General features: G+C 43.2%; 1 protein-coding gene and 1 long non-coding RNA gene across 2 annotated transcripts in view; one reads left to right on the top strand and one right to left on the bottom strand.

The window, feature by feature from the left end:
- The first annotated feature begins 5308 nt into the window (after window positions 1-5308).
- LOC129388187 (uncharacterized) lies at window positions 5309-8713 on the top strand. The gene is made up of 2 exons (XR_008615220.2): window positions 5309-8146; window positions 8400-8713. It is a non-coding gene; the product is annotated as an uncharacterized lncRNA (long non-coding RNA).
- Window positions 8714-13008: 4295 nt separating this feature from the next.
- l(3)73Ah (polycomb group ring finger 3-like lethal (3) 73Ah) overlaps window positions 13009-27538 on the bottom strand; it is a 37720-nt gene continuing 23190 nt past the window's right edge. The window contains exon 8 of the mRNA XM_050194539.3: window positions 13009-24159. Coding sequence (XP_050050496.2) covers window positions 24115-24159 — 45 coding nt within the window. The 3' untranslated portion in view covers window positions 13009-24114. The remainder of the gene's footprint in view (window positions 24160-27538) is intronic.

Genomic DNA, 27538 nt, shown 5'->3' with positions numbered 1-27538 from the left:
ATAACGCGTGGAACGGCGCTTGCAAGGCGTGGATCGCTTTATTGTGAACGCCAAAACTCCACATTATGACCGTCCGTGCTCGTGCCAGTTTATTCATAGAAACTGAAAACAGCAGCGCCAAAATGAGACGACAGCAAGGGCAACGTGTATTGGCAGATACCAATGTACGATACATCCATGCGGGAAGAGCAGCAACAAGAAAAGGCGATTGCGGGCCTTTCCTTCTATTGTTTCCGTTAGTGCATCGATGTCCTATTTTGGCACTTTTCCGAAAGTGTTCTCAAGTTACCAGTATATGAAAAGCGGGAACCGGTGGCCAAACCATAGCGTTATAAATTTGAAAAGAAAACATACCCTTTAGACTCGTGAGAACCTATGGTAATATCAGAGTGCACGGATTCGATCTATACTCATTTATACGTGTAATCATCAATGCCATAATACGAGCCCGCGAGAGGCGTTTGTGAGCATATATAGTGTGGTATGTAGGTACCTCTCCACTGGGCGTCAGGTGGCATTGTGACCTGCAGAAAAAAGCCGTGCACCCCTGTTAAACCGTGGTCTTCGCATGTGCCTGTCTGAGCAAGTCTGCGTTGATTTCTAACCGTGAACGAACGTCAGTTTCGGCGTAAGTCATCTACGCGCTTTATCAAGGTGCGCATGCCACAATTTCCTATTTCAGTACGGCTACGTCCTTACTATTACGTGTGCACTGTCTGCGACAAGGGTGGGGCGCGTAACTTGCCTCACGCGTCGCGAAATATGCGACTTGACTGTTTCAGGCAGATCGTCGAGATGTCGTTTGTAATGCAACGTTTCAGTAGCTTGCGGATTTGGTGCTCCCATTTATGTCACCTCGCGCGACACTGTACGTATGTATACGTAGATGCATACGATCATATGTGGCAAGATAAACTTCTCTTGAACTGGTTCCACAGATCTTTTCCCGCGCGCCTGGTCAACGTCCAGCCTTTAATAGTTCGTTTGCAAAATGTCGCTCTTATTAAAGCTATAGAACAAAGTTTGTAAAGTTAGAATAAAATCGCTGCTTTCTGCACAGGGTGTCCCAACTATCATGCATCAAGATTTAAAAATAGGAAAATACCACGTAGCTGGACAGAACAAAGGTAATGTTGTTTGCCGTCGCTTGGAGATACTGAAACTATTTTTGCATTCCGCCGAATTACATAATTATTTTTAATTAATTAATTTCTCGAATGTTATAGTTAGATTAAAGGTGTCAATGAAAAAATTATAGAGCAATATGAAAATTTCCCAATACATCTTTCTGTTGCTCAATACGTGATACATAAAAGCGTTTTTATGAAGAAGCCCGCGAATACACGCAAAACTGTCGCACGACTGGCCGTTCGAGGTAAATATTGTTACGTAAACTTAAACACACCGGAAAAATAGAGTCTAGCATCAAAAAAGAAAAGTGGCAAGTTTTGTATTACCTAAGCGCTGGGAAAAAATAGCAAGAGGAGGATGCATCCATTGACAGATCTCTATAAAGTAGCTTTGTGAAATGCCTCAGCCACTTTGCTTGCTGAATTTCAGTTTCAAAATTTCTGTTCTCATTCAAGAAAGCAGGGATAGTATTATTTGTCCTTCGTTTTGGCAATCGATAACACACATTACTGAGCTGAAAATTTCTGTTTATCATGAGAAGTTTTTCAATTTTTTTGTGACTCTCTCAACTTCAGCATAACTATATTTCGCGAGTCTGCACGTGTGTAGCTTGTTTACAAATAATGATGCGTAACAGTCAGGGAAATCCCTGGTAGAGTCTGTGTATGGCAAACTTTCAAGGGCACGGATATACTTTTTTTTTTGCAACGTCACTAGTTTTTCATGCTAGCACTAGTAGTTATGCCCCATATGAGAATGCAATACAGTATCTGTTATTGTGTCAAAGAAAAATACAGACTTAGCCTGAACATGACTGGTATCTGATGTTTCATCCTTCCTAAATCACCTAATATGCATAACAGCTTCAAGTTTAAGTGGTTAACGTGCTCATTCTAACATAAATATTAATGAAAAACAACACCCAAAGATTTATACTCTTCGTTCACTCTACTTTATCATTACAGAAATAAACACTTAAAGGATTATGTACTAGCGTACTTCGAGACCTAAAGAATACATACTTTGTTTTACTGACATTGAGTTGAAGCTCGTTTACATCTAGCCACTTTGACATCTATTTGAACTACCTATTCGCCTTTAGCAGAAATAGACATATTCGTGTCATCCGCACACACGAGCATCTTTCCGTTAGTGGGATGCTATAGCGAGATCCTTTGTATAAAGAAAACCAAAAGAGCCCCTAAAATCGAACCCTATGGTACACCTACAATTACTGACATCAGCGTGGACAATGATGAACCCAGCGTAACATATTGCTTACGATTTTGAAGATAGCGTCTAATCAGGTTTAGCCCGCACCCTCGAATTCCGTAAGAAGACAACTTACTGAAAAGTACTTCATGTTTGACCGAATCGAATGACCTTTCTTGGATCTAGAAATATTCCGACTTTATACAACTTGTGTTAGATATTTTTTATTAGTATCAGTTCCTTTGTTTGCAATATAACTAGCTCAGCTTACTTATCCTGTTGAAAACCGAACTGGTGTGGCGAAATTACTTCATGCTTTTTCAAAAACCTGAGTAATCTCTTGTGCAGTAGGTGTTCAAATACTTTAGTGAAAATGCTCCGTACGCATTTTCGCCGATAGTTACTAAAGTCTCCCTCATCTCCGCCAACGTGTACAACCGCTAATCTGGCAACCTTAAAGGGCCCCTCACCAGGTCTGGCCATTTTGAGCTGGCAAGCGCAAAGCTTACAATGCACGATAACGATCGCGTCTGCAAAGTATTATATCGCTACGCGCAGCGGAAAGATCTGAAATTTCAAGCCAAACGCCGTTTTCCCTTCTCCTCGCGGCCGCCGTGCTCGAAGCCGGATAATGACGTACACGTGGTAGTGCGCCTACGTACACGTGTTCGCGCTGTGACGTCGCTCGTGGTGGCCCGTGACTTCTAGGATTATTTAAGGCAACATCTGTTATTTTTGTAATATGTTGCGAGAATAGGCGAATTAAAGCTTAGAGAAATAATAAAACACAAGAACCGCATGTCTGCATGTTTTTGTTTTACTTCGCACCGCAGCAAGAGAAATGTGCTTCCGGTTCGTCCGCTTGTTCCCACGTCGTGCAGTCGCGCGCGCAGACTCCGAAACTATGTCCTTTTCTACCGTGTTCCAGTGCAGGATCATGCTCTGTGATCCGCTTGCGTTTGCCTCAGTATTCGTGTAGCACAGACTTATACCGCTAGTAAGGTGTCCTCGTGCACAGCGCGCAATATCGTGCGCTGCGCGAAACGAGACAATAGCAACAGCTCGCGCGCGACACCGTCAGCGCCGCAAAAAAGCGAGGAGAAGAAAAAAATGAAGGCTGGGCCCGTGACGTATTGTCACGCGATCCTCGAGGTCCGGTACAGTGACTAGAATTTAACTTTCTCTCTCAAATGCAACATATTTCATTAAAATCGGTCCAGGGGTTATCTCAGGAAAACGTTCTTGCGTTTTACATGTATTTGAATAGGCCGCGTCGGAGTTGGGCCCGAGCTAAATCATACGATAACATATGTGCGCTAGAGGAAAGCTAATAACGGATGTGGCTGTCTTAATCGGGCTCCCTTTGATGTCATCGGGTCCAGCCGCACTGACTGTTTAATGAAAAATTATGTTCTTCAGTTAGATCGGTGGGTTCCAAAAAAAAATTATTCATTTGCGCAGGTTTTAATGTAACTTGAGGAATCCTTTTGCGGTTTTAAGACCCGCCACGGTGGCTTTGTGGCTATCGTGTTGCGCTGCTAAGCACGAGGTTGCAGGATCAGATCCTGGCCGCGGTGGCCGCATTTCGATGGAGGCGAAATACAAACCCGTGTCCCGTGCATCGGGGCACGTTAAGGGGACACTAAAGGTTACTATAAAGTCAACGTGGACTGTTAAAATACCATCCCAGAAACCTAGAAACGTTTGTTTCGTGCCAAGGAGAGACTTATTTTAAGAGAAAATGCGTTCTGAAGCGTCCGCGTACCTCTAGCGCAGTTCAAATTGCCCGCCCTCCGATCGAGGAGTACTGACATCATGGTCTCATAGTGACGTTGCGCCATCGGTGAGTAGAACGGCGTCCGCAGACGGCGCTACGGCTTTTCTGCGCAAAACGCAAACGCGCGGCCAGAAACAGAGCCAAGACGGAGCCGACAGCAGAGCGAAAGCGGGAGTATGGTGGCTAGCGGAAGGAGAAACGCGCGACCATAAGCTGGTACTTCATTCTATAACGCAAACTTCGACGCTCGTCGCAATGGGCCCTGACAACGATAGATTAGCTCGCGATGCTGGGCTCAACTTCAGTGATTTGAGCACTGACGAGCGCGACCTGCTGCTGAGGGCTCGCGCTGCCGGCGTCGTTGTGTACTACGACGGCGGCCTCGACACCGGCTCTCCGGAGCGGGAAAGCAACGAGGGCTTCCCACGACATCACATGGACGTGGCATTCTCGCTGCTTGTTCCAAATGAAAGTTTCGCGAGCCAGCAGAGCCCGCACAGCACGACGCGATAACGAAACTACTGAAACTCCAAAGCGTGCGCGGCGCAGAGTCGAGCGCGCACAGTCCAGCGAAAACGAAACCTTTCGACCACCCATACTACTGAAGGGTAACGTCAAAATGTTATTTTTTCTTAGAATCGAATAGACCTAGACAAGTAGCATTTTCTTCCGTATAATCGAATGAAATTATATTTTTTAATACGAGTAGTTGAGTATTAGTAACACAAATTATGAGGAGTGCTTTCGTCATCGGGCTAGTACCGGAATGTCGCTGTGGGGTCTCAAATCGTGTCATGCATTTACCTCAATTTCTCGGTTACTAAAGCTCTGTTCGCGATTATATTGACGCCTTAGACGTTCTAGAACATTGCTCTACCACTTTAACTTGACTTTCTGGTAACCTTTAGTGTCCCTTTAAAGATCCCGTATAGTGGTCCCCCACTACGGCGTGTCTCATAATCAGATCGTGCTTTTGACACGCATAAAACCCTAGAATTCATGGCGGTTTTAAGTTGGTTTGGTGTTTCACACGCGTAACAAAGTACTCACTAAAACAATCAGCTTGCTAACATTTAGTAAGACTCCTTCCGCGCACAGTCATTTCTTCTGGAAGTGGAACATTCTTCACAGTATTTGTTACTTTATTATAAACTTTCCATAATTTGCCTGGTTTGTCCACGTGTTCAAACTGATGCCTACAATGTGCATCTTTATACCGTTTCTTATGCCTGTATTAGCTTTATTTCGAAATTTTTTCTATTCTTTAAGTTTAGCAGTATTCCTGTTCTGAGGAAATTGATTGAAAAGTTTGTTCCGTTCTTGTGCATTTTTACAAGTTTCCGCTGTCATCCAAGGCTTTCCTGATTTTTTTTCCTAATGTAATATGGAAAAGCTTTATTATAAAGTTCCCCGATTACTTTCTCAAATATAGAAAAGCCTTCGTGGGTTCACATTCCCTCATAAGCTCTGACCATGTCTTCCTTTATCGCCAATGAGGAAAACAACTCGGCATTAAGTTCATTAATTTTTCTAGCGCGGCACGTCACATGTGCGTTCTTTTTTGTTTTTAGCATCGTATGTGTCTACTATTAAAAAAACAGGGAACTGGTCGCTAATTTTAATGTTTAAAGCACCAGACGCAATTTTCCTGATTTCATAATTAAAAAAGAAAAAGATGGTAGGCGACCCTAAATCTTTGACTTAGGTGCCACTTAGTGGCACTCGCAACTCGGCGTCGGTGTCCTTTAGGTTAACTTTAGACGAACGCAACACACAAACCGAACTCAGAGGCAACTGTTTTCCATTAATTGGCCGGTTAAATATCACGCCACCTTCTTGCGTGTGACGTCACTAGTGACGTCATTACTTCAGCTTTCTACTTCCGGGTTTACTGGAATTTCGCCGAAGTCGTGCTCGCATGGAGGGTTTCTAAAGGCTGCGATTCTGTGCTTTGGTGTGCTGTAATCAGTGATTTCTAAGTAATTCTAATTATTCTAGACACTTCAGTAACTAAACTTGTGCGCTGATATCATATCTACAATGAAACCATGAATCTCGTACTATATTTTTCTATATTTTTTAAATTTATTTTGAATGTCGTCCCCGGTCGTCTCAGTGTTTTCTAATTAATTCTAATTACTCCAGACACTTCAGTAACTCAACTTGTAACTAAACTTATGCTCTGATATCATATCTATAATGAAACGCACGACTTTTGTACTGTACTATGTTTTCTATTTTGTTTAATTTTTTTTTTTAATTTCCTCCACGGTCGTTCAGGAGGTGAACCGGAAGTGCTGCGCAAGAAACAAGAGTGTCACTCGATGTTCGTGCCACTAAAAAAACATATGTTAGGTTGGGTCTCACAATGGAGTGTAACAAGCGTGGCACAGTTTACAAGAGTCATATCGATTTGACAACATATTATATTTGAACTCATTTTCAGCATGACTATGAGACATCATATCTATATTAATGCCACCAGCAACGACCACTTTGTTAAAGCAACGAGACATGTGTGCGAGAACCTTGTCGGGGTAATCTAAAACAAAAAACAAAAAAACATTGCACTGTACCCGACGGAGGGCGACACACAACAGCCACAATCGTGTTATACTGCATACTTCGCGCTTCACAATCACTAGTGATGTAACAACACTCCTTCAATAGTTATGTATCGCATAATATTCTTTAGTGAGACACCACCGGCCTTTTTACTTGTTCTATACAAACCTCTTCAAAGCAATATACCAAGTTTCTGTGAAACACAAGACGTCAACTTGCAGTGTAAGTTCACCCAAAAGTAGTTCAATAGTACCGGTCGGCAATTCATATGTACTGCGAGCTTAGCTAACTGCCACGTCCGGCCAGTACGAGCCGTGCTCCTTTCTGTTTACAACCGCCGAGGCGCCAGCACTACCATCGCCCGTTCCGGGAGCCAAGACTCAAATGATCGTATCCGGTAACCTGAACCGAAGCAGGCCACAGAACGCAAGCCGGAACACCTGCAGCCGCCAAGCAGTACGCCAGCAGCAGCCGTGGTTGCGCATTCTGAGCAATGGCGTCAGCGAAATGGCCGAGTTTAACCATCGATGGTTCTTTAGAAACTGTCGAGCGTACGCGAAAGCGCATCAGGACCTTTATAAGGGACAGCGGTGCCTCTACCGATCGTACTGCTTCTACATCCAGCAAATGTTCAGCGACGACCCAGGAAGAAACGTGCCCAAAACCACGTTGGAGACGCCGCCGTTGTAGGAGCATTTGACGGCGTCTCTAATAATGACATCGGACTTAACGTTGCAAACGGCCCGAAACGTCTAGACATCGAAGACTGCGAGACAAGGCGTCGCTTGATTTTGGATGTCTGGTCGTCACTATTCAATTCCCACTGAGAAATGTGGAAAGCCTGGCTGCTATATTCAAAATATCAAGAAAGAGCCTTCTGTAAGGTCTGCGTTCTGTTCGGGCACGAAAGCTCGGGCAAGGGGAGCCATCAAAAACTTGGTGCATTAGTATGCACTTCGCCAATTTACTAGCTGGCAGAATGCATTAGAAACGTATCAGAGCCACGACTGCGAGTACCACGAGGCGGCGGTGCTTTACGCAGCCAACTTTGTAAACGCTCTCGAAAGGAATCAGTGGTCGAGTAGATGGAGTCCGCTGTGCGTGCAGAATGACAGATGAACCGGAAGAAGCTATAGTGTCCATCGTAGAAGCTGTGATTTTCTGCGGAACGTAGGATGGTACCTGTCAGGAGACATCGCGACGCCGGGCCTGTTAGCTGTACCGGTTTTACGTCCCCCTTGAAAATGACGGGAAACTGCTACACTTGAAGATTCGCTGCGGAGGTGACGTACTGAAGGACCCCGTAGAGGCAGCACCAGGAAATGTGACATATCTAAGCCCACAGATGCAGAATTAGGTACTATAGCGGCGTGCGCCACCACGTGGTGCAAGAAACCATGCATCGTCGCATGTGTCAACAGTGCTTCGCCCTTCTTGCCGATGAAACAACAGCCATTTCAGGTAAGAACTACGATTCGTACAACTGCTTCATTGCGCCATTTGGGCGCACACACTTATTCTAGGAACGACACGCAACTTGTGAGCCTTTTAGCGCCATGATCTTGACATTTTACGTGAAGCTAGGTATGTTGAAATGACGCACCAGTTATTACCATTTTAACTATTTTACGCATTTGGACGTGACCTTTCCAAACATTGACCGCATTCATTTAGGTATTTAAAATGACTTTCTTTTTTTTTTTTTTTTTTGTAGGCACCGAGAAAATGTCAGTGCACGCCAGGTGCCTTTTGAACGGTACTTTGCGTGAAGATTTTCTGGCATTCGTCAAGGTAAGGGACCTTTCTGGGAAAGGCCTCGCGTCTGCGATACTGAAATTCCTCAAGTGCCGAAGCGTAGACATTGCCTACACGTGTGGGCAGGGATGTGACGGGGCGGCATACATCATGTCTTGCCGCTTCAATGGAGTTCAAGCTGTGATGCAGCAGGAGCTCTCTGCGGCCTTATTATATATGTGCAGCTGTGCCAGTCATCCTTTTAAATGGACAGTAAAGAAAAATATGATTTGAGCTGTGTTCGTAAATGACCCTTCCACAGTGCCAAAAAGGCCACTTTTTCAGCGCGAGAAGACGCTTTGTATAAGCCATAATAGACACAAAAACGAAAGACTTGTGCTGACGCCGCCTTAAATATCTCGCACCAGCATGCCGTGACGTCAGAGATTTTGATGCCGTCCACATGCCGTCTGCCCGGGCCTGGTCAAGCTTTTATCGGTAAAGATGGACTATACATTGTATTCTAAAGGAGCCTATTGAGTGAATATGGAAAGTTTCAACAACTAAAACTGAACCATAACGACCAAAATCCGAAAAAATATTTTGCAATCCATGACGTCACACTGACGTACTCGCCATGAGGTTCCGGCGCGAAATTCAGAAAACCAAACTTTGACCGTCATTTTCTCTTTAAATCGACATATTACAGCGAAATCAACAAAAGTATATCGAGTTAATCAAAGATACTTTATCAATCTAAACTTATTCAATGTTTCACTTCAGTGGACATTTTAATCCTCGCGCTTTGTTACTCTTGCAGTTTTCCCGAGATTCGCAACGCGCTCGTGGCCATGTCCGCATTTTTTATTTTATTTTATTAGAAACTCGGTCGAGGTGCTAAAGGGGAAAGTCAGTGAGCAGCAATGCGACCTGACAAAGCGACGGCTTCATTACGTGTGTGAGACCTGTTGAGCAGAGCCCCACGAGGCCGTTCAAACATTCGTGGAGCATTTAGTAGTAGTCGTGTTAGCGTAGCCACAGATGAAGCTCACGGCGAAGGGTCCGTGAAGGCGGACCTTTCCAGAAATTAGGGTGACTCGATGCCACGCTGCGCTGACGTCGAGACTACCAGAAACGCGCACGTACCGGCAGCGACGGCCGCAAGGCAGTTCTCGCCGGCTCGCCTTGCCTGCGGTAGCCACCTTCTCTGCAGCATGTGAGCCGCACGCGGCCAGGCGGCCAGGCGCCCCCTTCTCCCACAACGCCTTGTGCCTTAGCGCTGCAGAAATCGCAGGCGCTCGGACTTTCCATACTGCCTTGCGGCAGCCGCTGGCGGTGCGTGCACATTTATGGAAAGGTCCATCGCCAACTTGCATTCGACTTTCATTGTAATCGCTGCATAAACACTGTCGATGACTCTGGCGCTCCCGAGAAAGCTTCAAATGGCCTCGTCCAACCTACTCCACCATGTCCAGGCTGCGCTGAAGGAGATGCGGAAATCCGGTCTTCAAGGATCAGTATTCGAAGTATCCTTAAAAATTGGCATGGCAGTAGAGGGAGAAATTGAAATATCGCGGGCCGCCACTCGCCAGCGTAAACGCCCTAACGGACGCCGTGACGTGATCATGGAGTATTATATTCCTGCGTTAAAATAAGCAAATTCTGCGGTTTTTATGTGCCAAAACCATGATATGATTATGAGGTACACCGTAGTGGAGGGCTACGGATTAATTTCGACCACCTGGGGTTCTTTAATGTGCACCTAAATCACGAGCGGCGGCCGGGAATCTAACACGCGGCCTTATGCCTATAAGAGCAACGCCATATATCCACTAGACCAATGCAGTGGTTATATATATTCCTGCCTTTCATGGACCATCGTACAATACAGTTGGATCAACGCTCGGCAAACCACCATCATACTTTACAATCACTCTCTTCATTGCTCTCTCAAAACATCCGTGAGGCTGACACTGCTACTAATGAAGAAAAGTTTTCAGCCTGCCATTAAGCCTTTGTCTTTGCTGCAGAACTTCAAGGTGAGCTCCTTAAGTGAGCTACAAAATGCAAAAATGAGAAACCCCAGATACAAGCTGTATCAGCATTACAGGGAGTTCCTCTTTGTCCGGTGGCTATATTTCCAAATGTGCCTCCGCTTCTGCAGATCCTTGCATCTCTGCCAATAACAACAGCAAAGACAGAGCTTTTTTTTTTTTTTTTTTCACTCTTCGGTGGTTAAAAACGTATATACCTCAGAGTATCCAGCGACCACTTGCTTGGACTTGCTGTTTTGAATGTGCACCATGATGTTGAAGTCTCCTCAGAGGACGTGCTTGATTAACTTTGTTGGGAATGCAGGTGCCTGAAGCTGAATATACCAGGCGTCCCACATAACTTGAGGCTATTTTAAAAAATATGCAAATGCCACATAGCTGAACAGAACCAAGGTGATGTTTGCCGTCACTTGAAGATACTCAGATTATTTTTTGCATTCTGCATAATTACATAATTAGTCTTAATTAAGAAACTTCTAAAATAATGTAATTAGATTAAAGGTGTCAATGAGAAAATCGTAGAGCAACATGAAAAGCTCCCGATACAGCTTCCTGTTGCTCAATACGTGTCACATAAAAGTGTTTCCATGCATGAGAAAAGCCCGCGAACACATGCCAACTGCCTCGAGCGGCCAGTCGCGCAGCAATTTTTCGTGTATTCGTGAGCATCTCTCATGCTTGTAAGAACACTGTCACGTAGCACGTATTGAGCAACAGAAAGCTTTATCGGGAGTTCTTCATGTTGCTATACAATTTTCTTGTTTACACTTTTCATGTAATTATAATAATTGAGAATCTGATTAATTAAGATGCTAGGTATACATTTGCACAATGGATAGCATGTGGAAAAATATGATTGTGGAGGCATCCAATCCATACAAAACAATGTTGCATATAATACCTAGAGCAGCAGCATGTGAAATGCTTCAGTACAAGCTATGGCAATCGAATGTGAAATTTCTGCGTGCCTTCACTATTAAACCCCCACTACTGGTAATTCGTGTAACTGCAGTTTCTAAAGAACTACACAATATATTTGTGTAAAGATGTGTTGGATATGTATTTACATTTTACGGTATATTTTCTATATTAGTTGTCTAGCATTTTTCTATTTGCGTTGTGCACAGCTTAGGCGGTGTGCACATGAATGCTTGCTTTCCGTTACGTTGTATATATTTTAGACGTGCGCAAGAAGCCTGTAGTGTGTAAACATGTTTCAAATGTAGTTTGTCCTCCAAGGTGATAGCTTACGTTTAACATACACCAACAAATACTATGTGTGAACTGTATTTTTCATATTTTCTTAACATTTATCATTTATGGACTGCTCTCTTCTTTGGTGCATGTGGTATGTGAATTTTATTTCAGCTGTGATCTCCCATATGCCCCCTTCGTTGGTCCCCTCCAGTGTCCTCCTCAGTCTTTTTTTTTTTTGTACATTCTGATTTTGTGGGCTTGCCTCGCCCTCCCCCATTTCGTGGATGGGGGCATTGTTTTTATCCCTGTGTATTGAATCGCGGGACAATGATGTCTTCGAAATAATTTACCTCTCATGGATCACTGTACACCTGTGAAAGGGAATCTGCGTTCTTTTATTCTTTTACTCACAGCCATACGAAGCCGACAGACAAGTCAGAGGGGGTTGCCAACTAAAACTAACAGCTTTGCAACTGTACTACCCACAAGCCTTACTTTGGTAAACTGGGATACATAGCACAAGAAAGACATAAGGACGAAGCAGGAACACGGGACGAGCGTTTCGTCCTTGTGACGTTCTTGCGCTATGTATCCCTGTTTACGATTGAACTACCAACACGCCCAAACTTCTTCCCTGCCTCACTTTGGTATCGTTGTGTAGAAGCAAGAAGCCATTACTTGATCAAGCATGTGTCCCATGCGCAGATAATGCCATTGCCACGCCACGCGTGATGCAATCGGAGCTAGGTTTATCCTCATGCACAGAATTCAGAGGGGTAGCTTGGCAGTACGCTTGTCCATCTGAGGAGTGGTCACGTCTGACAGAGCTCAATGGTTATAATTTATCAAACTGGTGCACAAGTATAGAGAGAACGACAGATCGTCCTCTCTTGGCTTGTCTGTGTCTTTTTTACCCTACAAACAAAACTTAGCAAGAAATAACATGTTTCTGCAAGCAAGCAAGTGTAGGTTGCCAAGTCAAAGCACTGGTACTGACTCAACCCCCTTCCTAGAGGAGCAAGTCAATGGTAGCGTCACACAAAGAAATTGCATTTTTCCCCCAACTGTGGACACTATGTGCACATTGCAATCAATACAGAATATAAATTCAAGGTTATTTCAGTGTTATAATATTGCTCTCTTGGTATCAACAAAAAGCCATGAAGGCTTCACCAGTAACTGTGCCTAGTCAAATGTTCACGAAATCGAGTAGTAAAACATACTATTTGTATATACCATGTGCATTTGTACACCCTCAATTTACTGAACACACTTGAACGCAACACAAATTTCAAAAGGCATCAGGCAGCTGCCAGGCTCAACAATACTTTCAGCCCATGAAATTTCAAAATTTTATTTTACATTTATGAAAATTTACATAATATACACTGCTTGACGTTGAGATAAAATTACCAGGGCACTTAAAGTGGATGCTCACACTTGCAATCATACCTCAGTCACTTGAGACAAACAGTAGCAGAAAAAGAAAAAAAAACAGCGTACAATGATGCATCATTTAACCTACTAACCATCCATACAAACATTTGGGGTCACTAAAACTTGCTTTAATAAGTGGAAACAAGCATCAAGCCAAAAACAACAATGTAAAAAAACATTAACATCATAAACGCTAACAAAAAAGCCAATGCAATAACACATTGAGAGAATTCAAGCACATGTTAATTTTTACAATTATGGCAAATGAGATAGGTCATGAAGAAAGACAGCAACACAATATACAAGCCAACAAGTAAATTTACCAGAATGCTTATGTGAAAGTAGAATAGCTGCAAGTTCGTAATGACTTTTCTCTAAGAAAAGAAGAAATTGAACTAGTAGATCAGCATTACTAACTGCAGTACGATCCGGAAGATATTTTAGACTTTTTCCAGCGCTTAGGGAGAAAATAACATTACGTAGATCTTTTACACTACAAGGATTTTAAGTTATGCCAAGCGTTCTGCAGGTATCTGGCTATCTAGCATGATTTGTGGTTCTGTAAAGCATTACCAGACAGACCAACGTGCTTATTGAAGACAAGCAACTGTGTGCGATAACAGCAGCACTGGCATGACCGATTTATTCTACTCCAGTGAAGAAATGTTAGGACCTGGGGCACTATAATGTAAAACTATTCCAATATGTTTTTATTCCAATCTCCTGACGTCAAACATGCATAACCGCCGGCGCAAGCATCGGGCGGTGACCTGCAGGGTTGTCTGAATAGACCAATAATACGCTCTCCTCGTTTATAGGAGGTCACTTTTGTTTACTTTAAAGACAAATAAAATTGCCTACACTGAGCAGTTTGTCTTATCTAATTGGCTAACAAGAGGCGAGGTGCACGCTCTAGTGGAGACGGATTCGATGGGGCCGTGCCAGTGCACTGAAAATTGATAACCGGACGAAAAGGGTGGTGCCAGCGTCTGTGATTGGTCCGCTTTCCCTCGCTTATCTTGCGGTGGCTGGTCAAAAATCACGACGGCATGCAGCAGAAGGTTAAGAATGCCGCTAAAACAGATCCTCAGCAAAGAATAGTTGGCAGAACGAGGTTGTAAACATGCCGAAAGTGCTTGAAAACGTTTCACAGCCACGCAATAAGCTCTATTGTATGCAAATAAACCCATGCTCTCTGGCCGGTGCTAGTAGCCAGTGCCTGAGCCATCGGCGACAGCCATCTTTTATTTTTTTTGGAACGAGGCAGCCTACACCTATTCAAAAGAAAACTTAGTTTTGTTTGGCATATTAATCCATCTTTACTACGCACACGTCACTTTGACGTGGCGAGCTCTCGCAGTTTTGTGATGTCGCGTGACAGGCAGGCGAAGTTGGTGTTGCCCGAAAACTTTTGATCAATAGCCAAGCGCTAATGGCGAAAAGGCATTGAATCATAAACAACTATTTTTCTTTTGTTCTTTCCAGTCATGGATAATCAGTGTGTTCATGTCATATCAAATGGGGAGCTATCGCAGTTTTCGCGACGTCGCGTGCCAGACAGGCGAAGTGGGGGGTGGTTCAAAAAAAGTTTTTGACCAATGGCAGAGGGCTCATTGCAGAATTGGAATGGAAAAGTTTGGAATAGCTTTACGTTATAGCATCCCTGTTCCTTTACTACGCAGGCTGATCCCGAAGGCAGTACAATGTCATATGGTGTACCAAAGTACTAGCTGCCACAGGAAAGAAAAGTGGGCCCATCCCAAAGGCTGTGCAGTGTCACATAGCGTCTCAAAGGAGCTAACTGCAACAAACAAAAGATAGTGGATATTGGTGCACTGTTGCTATGTGGCATGACACTATTGAAGCACAGCAGTAAGATTGAAAACGATTTGTACATTTTAGTTCCGTGTGTGTAGCCTAATAAAAACTGAAGCATGTATACATGCTCTCACTTTTTAAATTATGCTATGTGATGCACACGCCAATAATTTCAAAGAACTTTTTGCCATTGGCAGTGGAGAAATATGCATGCACCTGCAGCCTACTGGGTACAGCATTTAGCTTTTATGCTGGAGCCTTCGTTTATTCCTACCATAGGACAATTAACCTTTTTTTTTTATTGACATGTCCCTAACCGAAGTACTACCTACTTACTGCAATGTGTCCAGTAAGAGGCAAAGAATGCTTCACATTTAAACACTTTAGAGCAAAGAGAGAAGGACAACAGCACGAAAAGGACTGTTTTATTCCAAGGTTTTTTTTGCATCCCTAAGTGCTGGAAATGTCTCAAATACCCAAGTTCTAACTAGCCCAACTTTTTTCTTTAAATCGTGGAAATGCTGAAGAAATAAACAACAAAAACAAAAAAATAACTGTTTTCAGAGCAGAATCAGTTTTTTTTTTTTTTTTTTTTTTTTTTTTTTACTGCATGAGAAATTAACTTTACAGCTCCAGCCACAGATTGGCAAGGATACAGGTTGCTGCACCAATGCTAGAACGAAATTGCTTCACAACTCTGATACCTTCGTTATAGTTTACAAGCCATACAGCTGTACCCAAGATGATTTCTCCCTTTGGTGTGACAGTAGACTACACGTTTCAGTAACTGGAACTTGAACTGCACTACTCATCCCAGAACCACAATTGCAAATAAATTAAGAAATGACTTAGACTAAATTGAGCATTAAAAACAATGCATACAATATGGCTGAATGATCATGGCCATATTTTTTTTTTAAATAAAGCTCTATGTACTAGAGAATGCACATTTACAAAACCGTGTTAAATTCACAGCCATGCCTAGCTAGGCATGCTTGAAGTCAAGGCACATCCAGTTTCTGTAAGCCAACTGTACTGCATGGTGTGTCAGGAATGGAAACAGGCATCATTCCCTTGGCTAAACTGTTGACCATTTTTTGTCAAATTATGTGGAAAATTTCACTGATATGTGTTGACTGTCTATACATTAGCAAAAGGTTTACATGTAATATATACTTGCTAGATTTTGCTCTATTGCACAGGCTAGCTACAGCAGCAGTCATTCCTTTCAGCTTTACTACACCACTATTAACGAACTTTCTTACAAGGTGTTGAACCAAACCGAAAAGCATACCAGAACTGCAATTTTGGCCAGAGCTGAACACAAACACAAATTGATATTCTTTGAACGTGCCTAAACCCAAATTTAACCTGAACTGAAAAAAAAATAAATAAATATGTAGATCCAAGCACACCTTGGAATCTATGTGAAGTGAAGCCATTAATCAAATGTTATAAATTTGCCATTTCATTGCTGTGTCTTTGGCGTAAAGGAAGCTGACATGAGCACATGTGCTCTAGTGCACCCATGCTATGCAATGTGACACACGTGTCTATCATCTCAAAGGGCTAGTAAGCGTTGGCCTGATAAAAGTATACGTGTGATTGTGGCGAAATGCTTAGAGCATTGGGCTGCTGTTCTGGGGGACCAAGGTACGATCTCACAATTGAGCACATAATTCAATCCTTTTTTTTTAAGTATGAGCTATTTGACAAGACAACAGCAGCAGGATAACATGGGAGGTTTCGCAAAGAAAAAGAAAACAAAAGAACAGTTACAGGTTTGGCATGAAATAATTCTAGCATATAGGGTGACAACAGGTGGTCAACAGGTTCAATCGCAATTGTTACCAAGATTGTTGAGTTGCATTGCAAGTTAAGGACAGATGGTGGGTATGCCAATAACTACAGCCACTTCAAGAGTAGAGGCTTGCACTATGAATTCAGCCATGCCATGCAGTTTGGTTCTGTAGCCAAAATGTTTTCTTAGGGGTTCCCCAGAAAAACTACATCTACTGAACCTCCTAATTCTGCCATTAGATCAGATGAGTTAAATGCTAGCAGGAGGAAGGGAAACATTATTATAAGGTAACCTGTAAAATACACATGCCAGGAGACATGGGGTGCGATCTTGTACGCATTCCAAAATAGAATGGAGGCGGTCCGTTCCACCGAGCCGCACACGATTGGTCAATTTGAACTGTGACGAACGCCATGACGTCAATTGTGATGTGATATCTGCTGTCAATCAGTCCGTGTCGTCTGCTATCGGATGAACGCAACGGAATGGACCGCCTATTTCGTGACGTAAAGAAAGGACCACCTCCGTTCGATTTTGGAACGCGTACAAGATCGCACCCATGGAGACCAGAGAAAAGGGTGTCCGAGGAGGAAAAATAGGAGCAGCACCAATGAGTGCAGCTGCGCCTCTTCTTGCAACCATAACCCTGTAGTTGCTAATGGATGCATTCAACTTCTCAGTGCATGGTAACCACAGCAGCAAACAGCACACATGCAAGATCTGCTTTTGTTACAAGTCGGGGTTCTATGCAAGTTTGGGGACTACAAGCAGAGCACAACGCCCATTGGGTTGTACAAATCATTGCCGCGGCATGATGTTCATGCTCTCAACATATTTTGCTGGCTTTAAGCCGACCAAGATCTGCACTACATGCAACTGCATAAGGAATATTGATGCAGGCCTAGACACGAACCATCCTTGTTCATCATCTACCAGCACGAATGTGCTGAACCGGTTTCCAACACTGAACTGGTTCGTTAACTGTTATATTTTTATTTCTCCAAACCGAAACTGAACCAGAATGAAATCAGTGTTGAACTCGAACTGAACCAGTATCTTTTTCCGTTCGACACCCTGCTTCCTTAAACCAATTCAAAAGCAGCATGCTTATGCCTGCTTTTGGCTATTTGTCACACTAATTTGAAGTGCCTCAGAGACCTGAAAGCTTTTGCCACTGAGAGTGTTGGAACCCCTTTTTCTCTCTATTCCCAGTGTTGGATGTGGACATGAATGTGAACCAGTTATGAACACAGCATAACTGAATGCAGGTTTGATCATATAACTGCTGCTTTCTTCAGAAGTGTTGCATGAAAGAAAGAGGGGACGAAGGTGCCACTGAGAGATAGTGGAATAAAATAAGCAGATATGCTTTATATGCTGGAAGAATGCACTTGTGAATCACTGCACGCTCTTTCCAGCTTTTTCAATTTGTCATTTCGAGTGGACATCGACCCAAAGAGGCAGTGGCGTCATTTATGCGGTCAATTTTGTGGGTCCTACCTGTGAAGCTGCTCTCGATTTTTCTCTTTCATTGTTATTCATGCTTTCATCGATTGCAGATTATTGTTTTCTCACACGAGTATGAAAGAAAATTCCCTGAAACATCGTAAAAAATGAAATGAGCAGTGATTGAGGTAATAAGGGATGTCACCATATTGACGATGTGCCAAGCCACCACTAATCCATAAGCCTAGCCTGCTGAGGAAGAGCCAAGACGTTCTTCCCCTCCAGTAATGAACCAAGTGTTAAGCTATTAAGCGTGCAGTACATTGTCTCCCTTGATTGCCACTCCTTAATCTAGATCTACAACAGCAGCACAAAGCTCATGTCTCTTTGCTGCTGTTCTGCTATGCATTTCGCAGCAGATATTTTGGCATTACAGAGATACTGAGTGCCATTTCTCTGTGCAATATTGAATTTTAGTTTTGTGATTTGTTTTCAATACCAATTCATTTTTAATAAACTAGGACAATAAAACTCAAAACAGTGTCAAACAAAACCAATCCCCTTATGCTACTTGAGCATAAATTTGAAAGTAAATAGACAACAGTTTTGCCAGGATAAGTGTATACCTGTTTCCAATATACTATTAACAAATGAGATGAGTGTACTTCCATATTCAATGTTCCCAGGCTATGGTCACACTTCAAATGCAACAAACAGTAAACAATGCCTGCTATGGCAGATAATACAGCAGACACACACAAAAAGGAAACCGTTTCAAATCAATAACTTTAAAAAGTTACGAAAAGAAAAATTTCTTGCATGTTTTATCACAATGTGTCCCGCAATATCAACATACAAATCACCAAAACAAGCAACTGTTTGCTGCAAACATTACATACATGCAGTGACAGTGTAATTGAATTGGCAATTGAAGCTGACCAAAATTAGCACTACATTGTTGAAGAGCATGTATTCTGAAAGGTTACAGAAGTACTTGCATAGCAATGTGAACCCAGGTGGTTTTCACACTGTTTTGCCACACTTTGCTAGGCCACGTGCCGTCAACAAGGCTATAGCCAATAAGACACCTCACAGTTCAGCTAAGCTTGTACCCAGTCACACCATGCCACTGGTGATATTTCAACACTGCACCCTTTCCTAGAAGCTTTTATGTATTGCAACAAGTGCTGTTCAACTTTTCAATTGGTCATAAAATGTATTAAAATACAGCTTCACCATTAACTGGTAGTGACCAAGCAGCACAACTTCTTACACAATATAGAAACAAGTAAATAATGCTAATCGGAAAGTGGTGTGCTCAGTCCCTTAGCAGCACAAAACTATACAGCAGAGCCTTCCTGAGCAAACACCTTCTTTGACAAGTGTGGCAAGTACTGACAAGAAAAATAATAGTACTCAGGCATGAACTTTATGCTTCTACATGCCAAATACACCTTTAAGTATTTATAGTAGATCCCTAAAGACAAGGAGTTTTTAAGCACAGCTAAAACTCGATCATGGCGCTCTTAGGTAGAGCTTTTACTCCACCCAAGAGTGCAATGAAAACATGACAGCTTTCCTTTGCCCACTGTGCCGCCAGGCAATATTGTTGTGCAACACTATGTGACAAACCACAAAAATTATACATATCCTACACAATATGGGAATCTATGTTAATGCAAAGCATTTGCGAGAAAAAGCATTTGACGACATGTTTTAATGCTATGGTGTGTGTCTGTAGTTCCCTTTCACTGCTGGGTCTTGTTAAGGGGCCATCAGAAGCAGATTAATGCATAAACTAAGCAGCCAGGCTTCTACAGTGCGACTGTGACATGAACCTCCATAGCATTGCATGCACTAAAACACTTCGTCGATTGACAAAGCATTCAGTCACTGCTCTCTGCATTTCTGATGCATGAAGTGCAGAAATAAATTGACGTTGAAATCGAACACTTAACGCCATCTCAAGCACAGTGAAATCCCGATAATTTGAAATCTCTTAATTCGAACAGGCGAATAACTTCAACTGCTGTGTTGGTCCCGGCAAAGTTCCGTGTTTTTGAATGAGGAAATGCTCTGGCAAATTGAAACTCCAAAAACCATGCAACAGATATTAAGACAAAAATTTATCTCTATTATCTCCAAGCCTTTCGGACAAACCTGAACCAAAGGCACAGGTCTGACACGTCGCTGGTAGCCTAACATCACGTGCTGCAAAAATGACGAGGAAAGGTATGCAGGGAGTCAAGACCAAGCCAGAGCAAGGAGAGCGGCACGTGCCCGCCTTTCCCACCTGGATTAACAGGAGCAGGAAGAACACAATGTTGCAGTTTCACTCGAAAGGCAAAACATCAATTGCAATAGCAAATTAGGAGACAGCTATACGAAGTAAGGATAGTTTTATCGGCTGTATGAACTTGTAAACATTTGCTTACTAACTAAACTAACAAGCGTGGTCTCACATGCACAAGCAAACATGAACACATCTCACTTGATGACAGCGGAAACTCGCTGTCAAAGCACTGGAGTGAAGAAGCGTGGAAGCAGCAGCGAGGGAATTGACCTTCGTGCTGCCTCTCAGCTTCAATGCAAACTAAGCGGCGAAAGCACAACGCACATGAAGCTATCAGCACGTGGCAAACTCTGTCCCCATCGCAGATCACTTTCAACATAGGGCCCGCGCAACCATGCCATATGTAGCAGCCGCCAGAGTAGAAGACCCCCCCGCGGTGCCTTGCGCGCAAAGGAAGATGGCGTGCTTCCTCCTCGCTTTCCGCCCTTGCACGCGCGAGATTGAAACGTCATCGCTGGCTCACCCTCGCACATACAGCATGCAGCGACGATGTTATCGCCCTTGGTCTTTATACACAACATCACGGTGACGGCAGAAGCGCACCTGGAGTGTGTATACAATTGTTATTGCAATAAATAGTTACTTTTGCCCAAAAGGTGAAGCAATGATAGCAACAGCAAAGCATAAGACAACTACACGAAATAAGGTTCATATTCTATCGGCTGTATAAATTGCAGTAAACATTCGCTTACTAATTAAATTAAAGAGCATGGTGTCACATGCACTTTGGCAAACAGGAACAGATCTCACTCGATGACAGCGAACACTTGCTGTCGCAATGCTAGCATGATGAAAAGCGCCAGCCTCAGTGAGTGATTGCTTCGGGCTGCCTCTCGATTCACAACACGCAAGATTACGTGACAAGATATTAAGCACATGGGATGACAGTGCAGGTGAAGGGACCAGCCATTTCGGCTTGCCCAAACTTGGCACACGCGGCAGAAAACGTCCACGATGTGGTGTGTGGCCCGTGTATGTGGTAAGCCACCCATAGCCACAGCTGGGATAGAGGAGGAGATGCATGATCACCTCCTTTCCCAGCACACTCTTAACCATGTTACTGCGCGATCCCCTCCACCCCCTTAGTGCGCATTCTATCACCTGACCTCCAACATTGGGCACATGGGAGGAGCCACCTCCCATGTGCTGATGGAGGAAAGATTATTTTTTCAATGCAAGCCCAGCGATGGTTTTGGTTTTGCGCACTGTACAAGACAATCGATCGGGCGCTATATTCAAAGTGGCTCCTTTAGATTGAACTCAGTTTTATTGTAATAAATTTACGCTCTCCTTGGAGTTTGAATTAAAGCCACTCTTACAATGAATGACACGTCATCGAATTAAGAAAACACCCCACACACGTGCACAGCATTCAACTAGATGCATCACCTGCTGAGTAAGAGAGGGAATGTGGGAGAGAGTGCTTCATGTCACTCTCAAACACCTGCCTTCAACTGGTTTATTATGAATAAAAATGGGAAGGTTTTGCAAGTGCAGCAGAGCTTGCGATTGAGGGAATGTCTAACACTGCCTGGAGTACAAAGCACAACATATCAACGTAGAAAGAACCAGCAAACTTGCACACAACCCAACCACTCAATCTCTCAGTGGGAAGCCTCTCTTTCCAGCACAGCCCTCGACAACCAGAGAAAACTGATTGACAGTGCCAGCCGGATTGCAGCAGCAAATGTAGCCCTAGACTAAGGGATCCACCCTCTGGGAATAACGAACTGAAGAATAAATAAAGTTTTTACTACTGCTACTTGTACACACATGCCACCAAAGTTGATAGTGTTGCGTGTGGGCTGAACTGGGCCAATCCCAAAGGCAGCGCAATGTCACAGTGTCTCAATGTGCTAGCCCCTACAAGGAAAGGATGGGAGCAAATGGCCTGCTGATAAGGTTATTTTATCAAGCCACACATGCATCTGTGACCTAACAGGTAGAGCAGTGGGCTGCTGCGATGGATGATCCGGGTTCAAAACCACCAATGAACATGCAATTTTTAATGCGGAAGGAAGCATTCTATAGGAGGGGCCACGGTGCTCCTTAAATCGGGGATGCGAGAAACCTACTACCCGCAGTGTGTGCTAACGTGTGGTGTATTGTGAGCACACCCTGGGTGAGGTGGAGTGCTGCTGCTGGAATGGAGAATGCTGGAGGATGCGATGCAAATGCTTGTGCAAAGTGCAGGGTCTTGAATGGTTGTGGTGGGTGGCATAATATGAAAGCTCATACCGCAATGGTCCTAAAAATTGTGTAGGTGACGTAGAGGTCATCACCATCGTGCAGCCCAACAGCGGGCGGTGCATTTGGCTACAATTTGCAGTGTTCTGCGCTGCTATATCATGAAACCTATAGATGCTGTTGCAATGCCGAAACGTCGGAGTGACACTCTGCATGATCAAAAACGTCAGGAGTGGCTAGGCGTAGGGAGGTAGAAAAGCAAGGCAGCTGAAGAATGCTCAGTCAGTGTGCAGCACAGTAAATGAAACAATGCATATGCACAAGATTTCTCTGTGTATACAGGAACGACACTTTTGTTGCATTTGAGTGGGTGCCATATGCTACAATAGGTGGTTGCTCAATATGGCGCTTAGGAATGAACCATAATGAGTAGACATAATGTACAATAGACAGTGACAAACACAAACAAACAATTTAAATATATACACACCAAGAGGGACACTGCCTATGTTTTCGCATATTTCTCACACAAGTGCAACAGAAGAGCTCTGCAATTTAATGTGTGATTTAGAGTACCCAGCCAGACACTGGACAAAACCTCGAGAGTGACCTTGATAATGCTTTGCATTAAAAGAGACCATGGCTGGTATTGTCCCCAATGTTGATAACATCTATCGTACTTGACACCAAGTAGCAGATAATGAAAAAAGCTTATATGCAGCTTGTTCTCTGAGATGAGCATGACAATATCAGAAGCCATATCACATATCGTTGTCTGCATTGTGGCAGCACACACTACACACCTTGCCTGGCAGGCACGAAAAGCAACAGAAAGTGGTTATGTACAGCACGAAAGTTTAGCAATTTACTATAAGGCAGAAGTTTTGATGTACTCAGTCTATGCAGAGAGGACCTTTGTATTTTCTGATGTTTACTAACAAGACATGCTGCTTCACACAGCAGAAGCTTTTATTCAACTCAAAATGCAGCACTGCACTACACACACCCACTGGCAATAAGTTCTCAAAAAAATTTCACTGTTTCTTTTAGTTACGTCATTGCAGCCCAGTAGTTTTATCTCTAGAACAAGCAACCTAAAAATATACATGATTTCATAGCCAACGTCGGTGGGATAATCCAGTATTTACAGGCATGATCATGACATATGTACAATGGGAGACTTCATTAAACAAGAAAGAGTGCTTGCCAGGATTACCCCTAGCTTAAAGCTTGACCTGGAAAGCAAGCCTTCAGCTAGTGAGTGCAACAATTCCTGCTTGAAAACTGACTCCGCACTCCTGTGTGATCCAAGATGCGGTAGCCCCTCCCTTTTTGAGTTTTTCCAAGCTCATACTCCGGTGGCACCTATTAACACCTTAGACTTGCATTGTAGTTTTTGCTGTCACAATTCTACCTTAGGCCTGTAGTACAGCTTCAGTGGAGGCTCCTGCACACAATGTAGCATGATGAACACAATTAATAGCATCACAGACACAAGGGGGGATAAGTGATAAAGTTGATAACATCTGTAATACCAAGATGTTCATTACAATAGCAAATGCAATAAAACTCTTGACCCCATAAAATGCCTAAACAATAATAATATTGCATGAAAAATAATGTTTTTACTTCTGATGGCTCTTCTACGAGAAAATGGTTCCTTGCATGCAACAGTTTAAGTAGAGGTTTAACCCTTTGATGGATGGTGCAACATCTTGAGTTTGTCATGGTGGAGTAACATAGCTTCCGATTAAACTTTCCTGTGTGGCTCTGTTTCAAGAGTCCTAAGAAACTTTTTTCGTTTCATTCTACATTCATAAACAAGGTGGAATGGCTGCACAGATTGTTTACTTCTGCTACATTTTACACTGCTTATACATAATATTCCACAACAATAAATGAACACTCTCTTGAAATTTTTTTTCTCTTGCACTAGAGTGAAGACACAGGAAAAGCCCAAGCCAACTTGCTTCTGCTATATTCTTTCACCGAAAATACTGAACCTTTTAATCACGGCACATAAATACCAGAAAAAAGTTCTTTCTATATATATGAGCAAAACACATCGAGAATAAGCATAATCAACAAAAAAAAGTATTTTATGAAATATTTTTCAGCAAATCGGGGGCAACCTCAGGCAGAAAGAAAGCTGGTAGTGGGCTTCACCCCAAGCCACCTAAGGCTTCGTTTTCAATTTGTATAGACAGCTCTTGTCATATGTGAACCACAGGTGCACATTTCATTTGCTTTACATCACATGTAAAGCAAATGAAATGTCGCGTGCCAAGCTCATTGCTCCTCATCCAGCGTTCCTGCTCTAAACCAACAAATGATTTCACTTGGTGCCTGTCATTCAGTGTTGGCTGAAGACATTTAGCCAGAAACTTTGTACTCAATACCGAAACTTAGCAAGAAAATAATTTTTTTTTATGTTGCCCATAGGCAACACTCATCAATAATGGGTTAAACATGTTTTCATGCAAGCCATGTTTCTATAGTTTCAATGAAATTAGACATCTAACTTTGTCATACCTGCACCTACCTATACAGTAGATTCTCGTTGATATGTTTTTGAAGGGATCACATAAAAAAACTTAACAGAAATGTAACAGTGAGGAAGGGCACAAATCGCTGCAGCAACGTCAGAAACCGCTCTGAATGGCTGCCAGTACACTTATTAGACATCTCAGTGCTTGTACTGCGACTAGGGACGGTGCATGAATGCATGTATAATTATGGGACAAGTATGATGTTCTGTGACAGTGGCTCCTTTCCACCCGCGATATGCTTCAATGCATAACACGGCTCTATTGTGACGAAGCCGATTAAATAGAACTGGCAATTTTGCAATGCAAATAAGACCCTTGTAGGCCCCGAAATAAATGTAGCCCTCATTGGTCCAGGGTGCCTGGTTCATGGTAGGTTTTAATTGATGCACACTTTTTTGGTTCCTTCAGCAACTGCTCTGTGCACATTTTCTCCAGATACTTGCACAGTGCATGGTTTGTGCAACTTCAATTGCTTATTTTAATGTACCGGCCACTTGTTGCAATGGGCAAGAGCAGATTTTCCTCTGCACCACTAAATTTACGCGACCGCTGCATTCAAAGGCAACTTATGATGCAAAAACATTACAGAATGGCAACGTATCAAATGGGAACATACTACATGGAAGCCAATGGGATTTAGGTAGTACCGTGGAAACACGATGTAACAACCGGGAATGCACAACAGCGAGGAACATGATGGGGTTCCCCATATTAGATTAGTCATTTGGTAACTGCCATAAATAGTGGCAATTGGCAAGCTGTCACAGAAAACTTGTTCCTAGAATGTTCATACCAGTAGTTGCCATTGGCAACCAGGCCTGACATCACACATACTAGCTAGACTGATAAACCATAAAGGCAGGTTTGGGTTCGCGAGCGACTAGCCAGCAACTACAGTGGGTGCCTGCCAAGTTTGCCTATGCGGTCATGGGATGGAATGGAAGCTTGCATGCACGCTGAAAGCTTCCAGCTGAAAGCATGCTCGCTGAAAGTTCTAGCTTTCAGCTAGAACTAGCACATAGTCTAAACTACCAACAATGCACATTCAAGGTAATATGAGGCATCCACAGTTTGAGGTATCGCGACACCAGTCCATGAAAAATGCAAAATATTCCCCGTGGCCTCGAATGCCACAAAACTTCCGTTAGTGTCGTGTTGTTCCACAACACGGCACTAACTTTCTGAGCAGTTTAGCATGGAAGACCCAAAACGCAAAATATCACATCTCTTTGTAGACTACTGTACTTATGGTGGGAAGTACAGGGAGTGCCTGGAAAGTAGTAAGACTATTTTTCCCGCCAAGCAGAAAAACAGTGGCATGGTGGTGCCAGCAGGCAAAATAGGTAGAGGAGAATCTAAGCTATGCATACACGTCACACAGGTGCCGGTGAGGCGTTACAGAGAAAAAAAACCTGTTGCTAAATGACGTATCCTTTTTTTTAATTGCGGTCAGAGTTTGAAATGGAGCTTACCATTGAGCAACAAAATTTTTGTCAACTAGACAAACTGCTGACATTACATTTTACACGAAAGCACTCAACTGCTTGAGATCTCTACATCTGCAATGAGACCACCACTAGTACCTGGATCCTACATCACGACAATGCGCCATGACACAAACAGCTGAAAGTGAAGGAACGTTTGCCAAAGCACTATGTAGCAACGCTGATGCAGCACCCCTGCAGGCTTGACTTGACCCCAGCCTACTTATTTTTGTTCCCCCAGATCAAATGCAGCTTGAAAATAGGCCATTTTGAGACTGTGAAGAACGCTGAAGCAACTGTGACACAGGCTCTAAAGATGTTCCCATTGCCGCCTATCAGAAGGCATATAACCTTGGCAGGAACGCCGGAACCGGAGTATTGATGTCCAAGAAGCATATTTCAAAGATCTTGAAGTGTTTGTATTTGTAAGGTAAAAGAAAAATCTGTTACATGGCAATAGTCGTATTACTTTCTGGACACACCCTATATTAAGTGATGAGCGTGCACTAGTTCCAGCAGAAAAAGCAGCTGCAAGTTCAACATATGCTGCACGCAACTATAAATCAAATACTTTTCACTAGGAGCCCATTGGATTCACCAGTACTTCATTAACTAGGCAGTTCAGAAGGCATTTTTCATCACCATTCATTTTAGCAAGTGCAGACCAAGGTCATGGCATTCCATGGAGCTGTGGGGGATATAGTGCAGGCTCTGTGCAAAAGGTGTTAGGCCCAGAACTCAACAAGCTGGTTGATTTGGTGCAAGGTCAACTGAATAAAAAATGACTTATAAT

Source organism: Dermacentor andersoni, chromosome 1 (genome assembly GCF_023375885.2).
Source record: "Dermacentor andersoni chromosome 1, qqDerAnde1_hic_scaffold, whole genome shotgun sequence".
Lineage (NCBI taxonomy): Eukaryota > Metazoa > Arthropoda > Arachnida > Ixodida > Ixodidae > Dermacentor > Dermacentor andersoni.
This window is presented reverse-complemented; position numbering and strand designations above follow the sequence as displayed.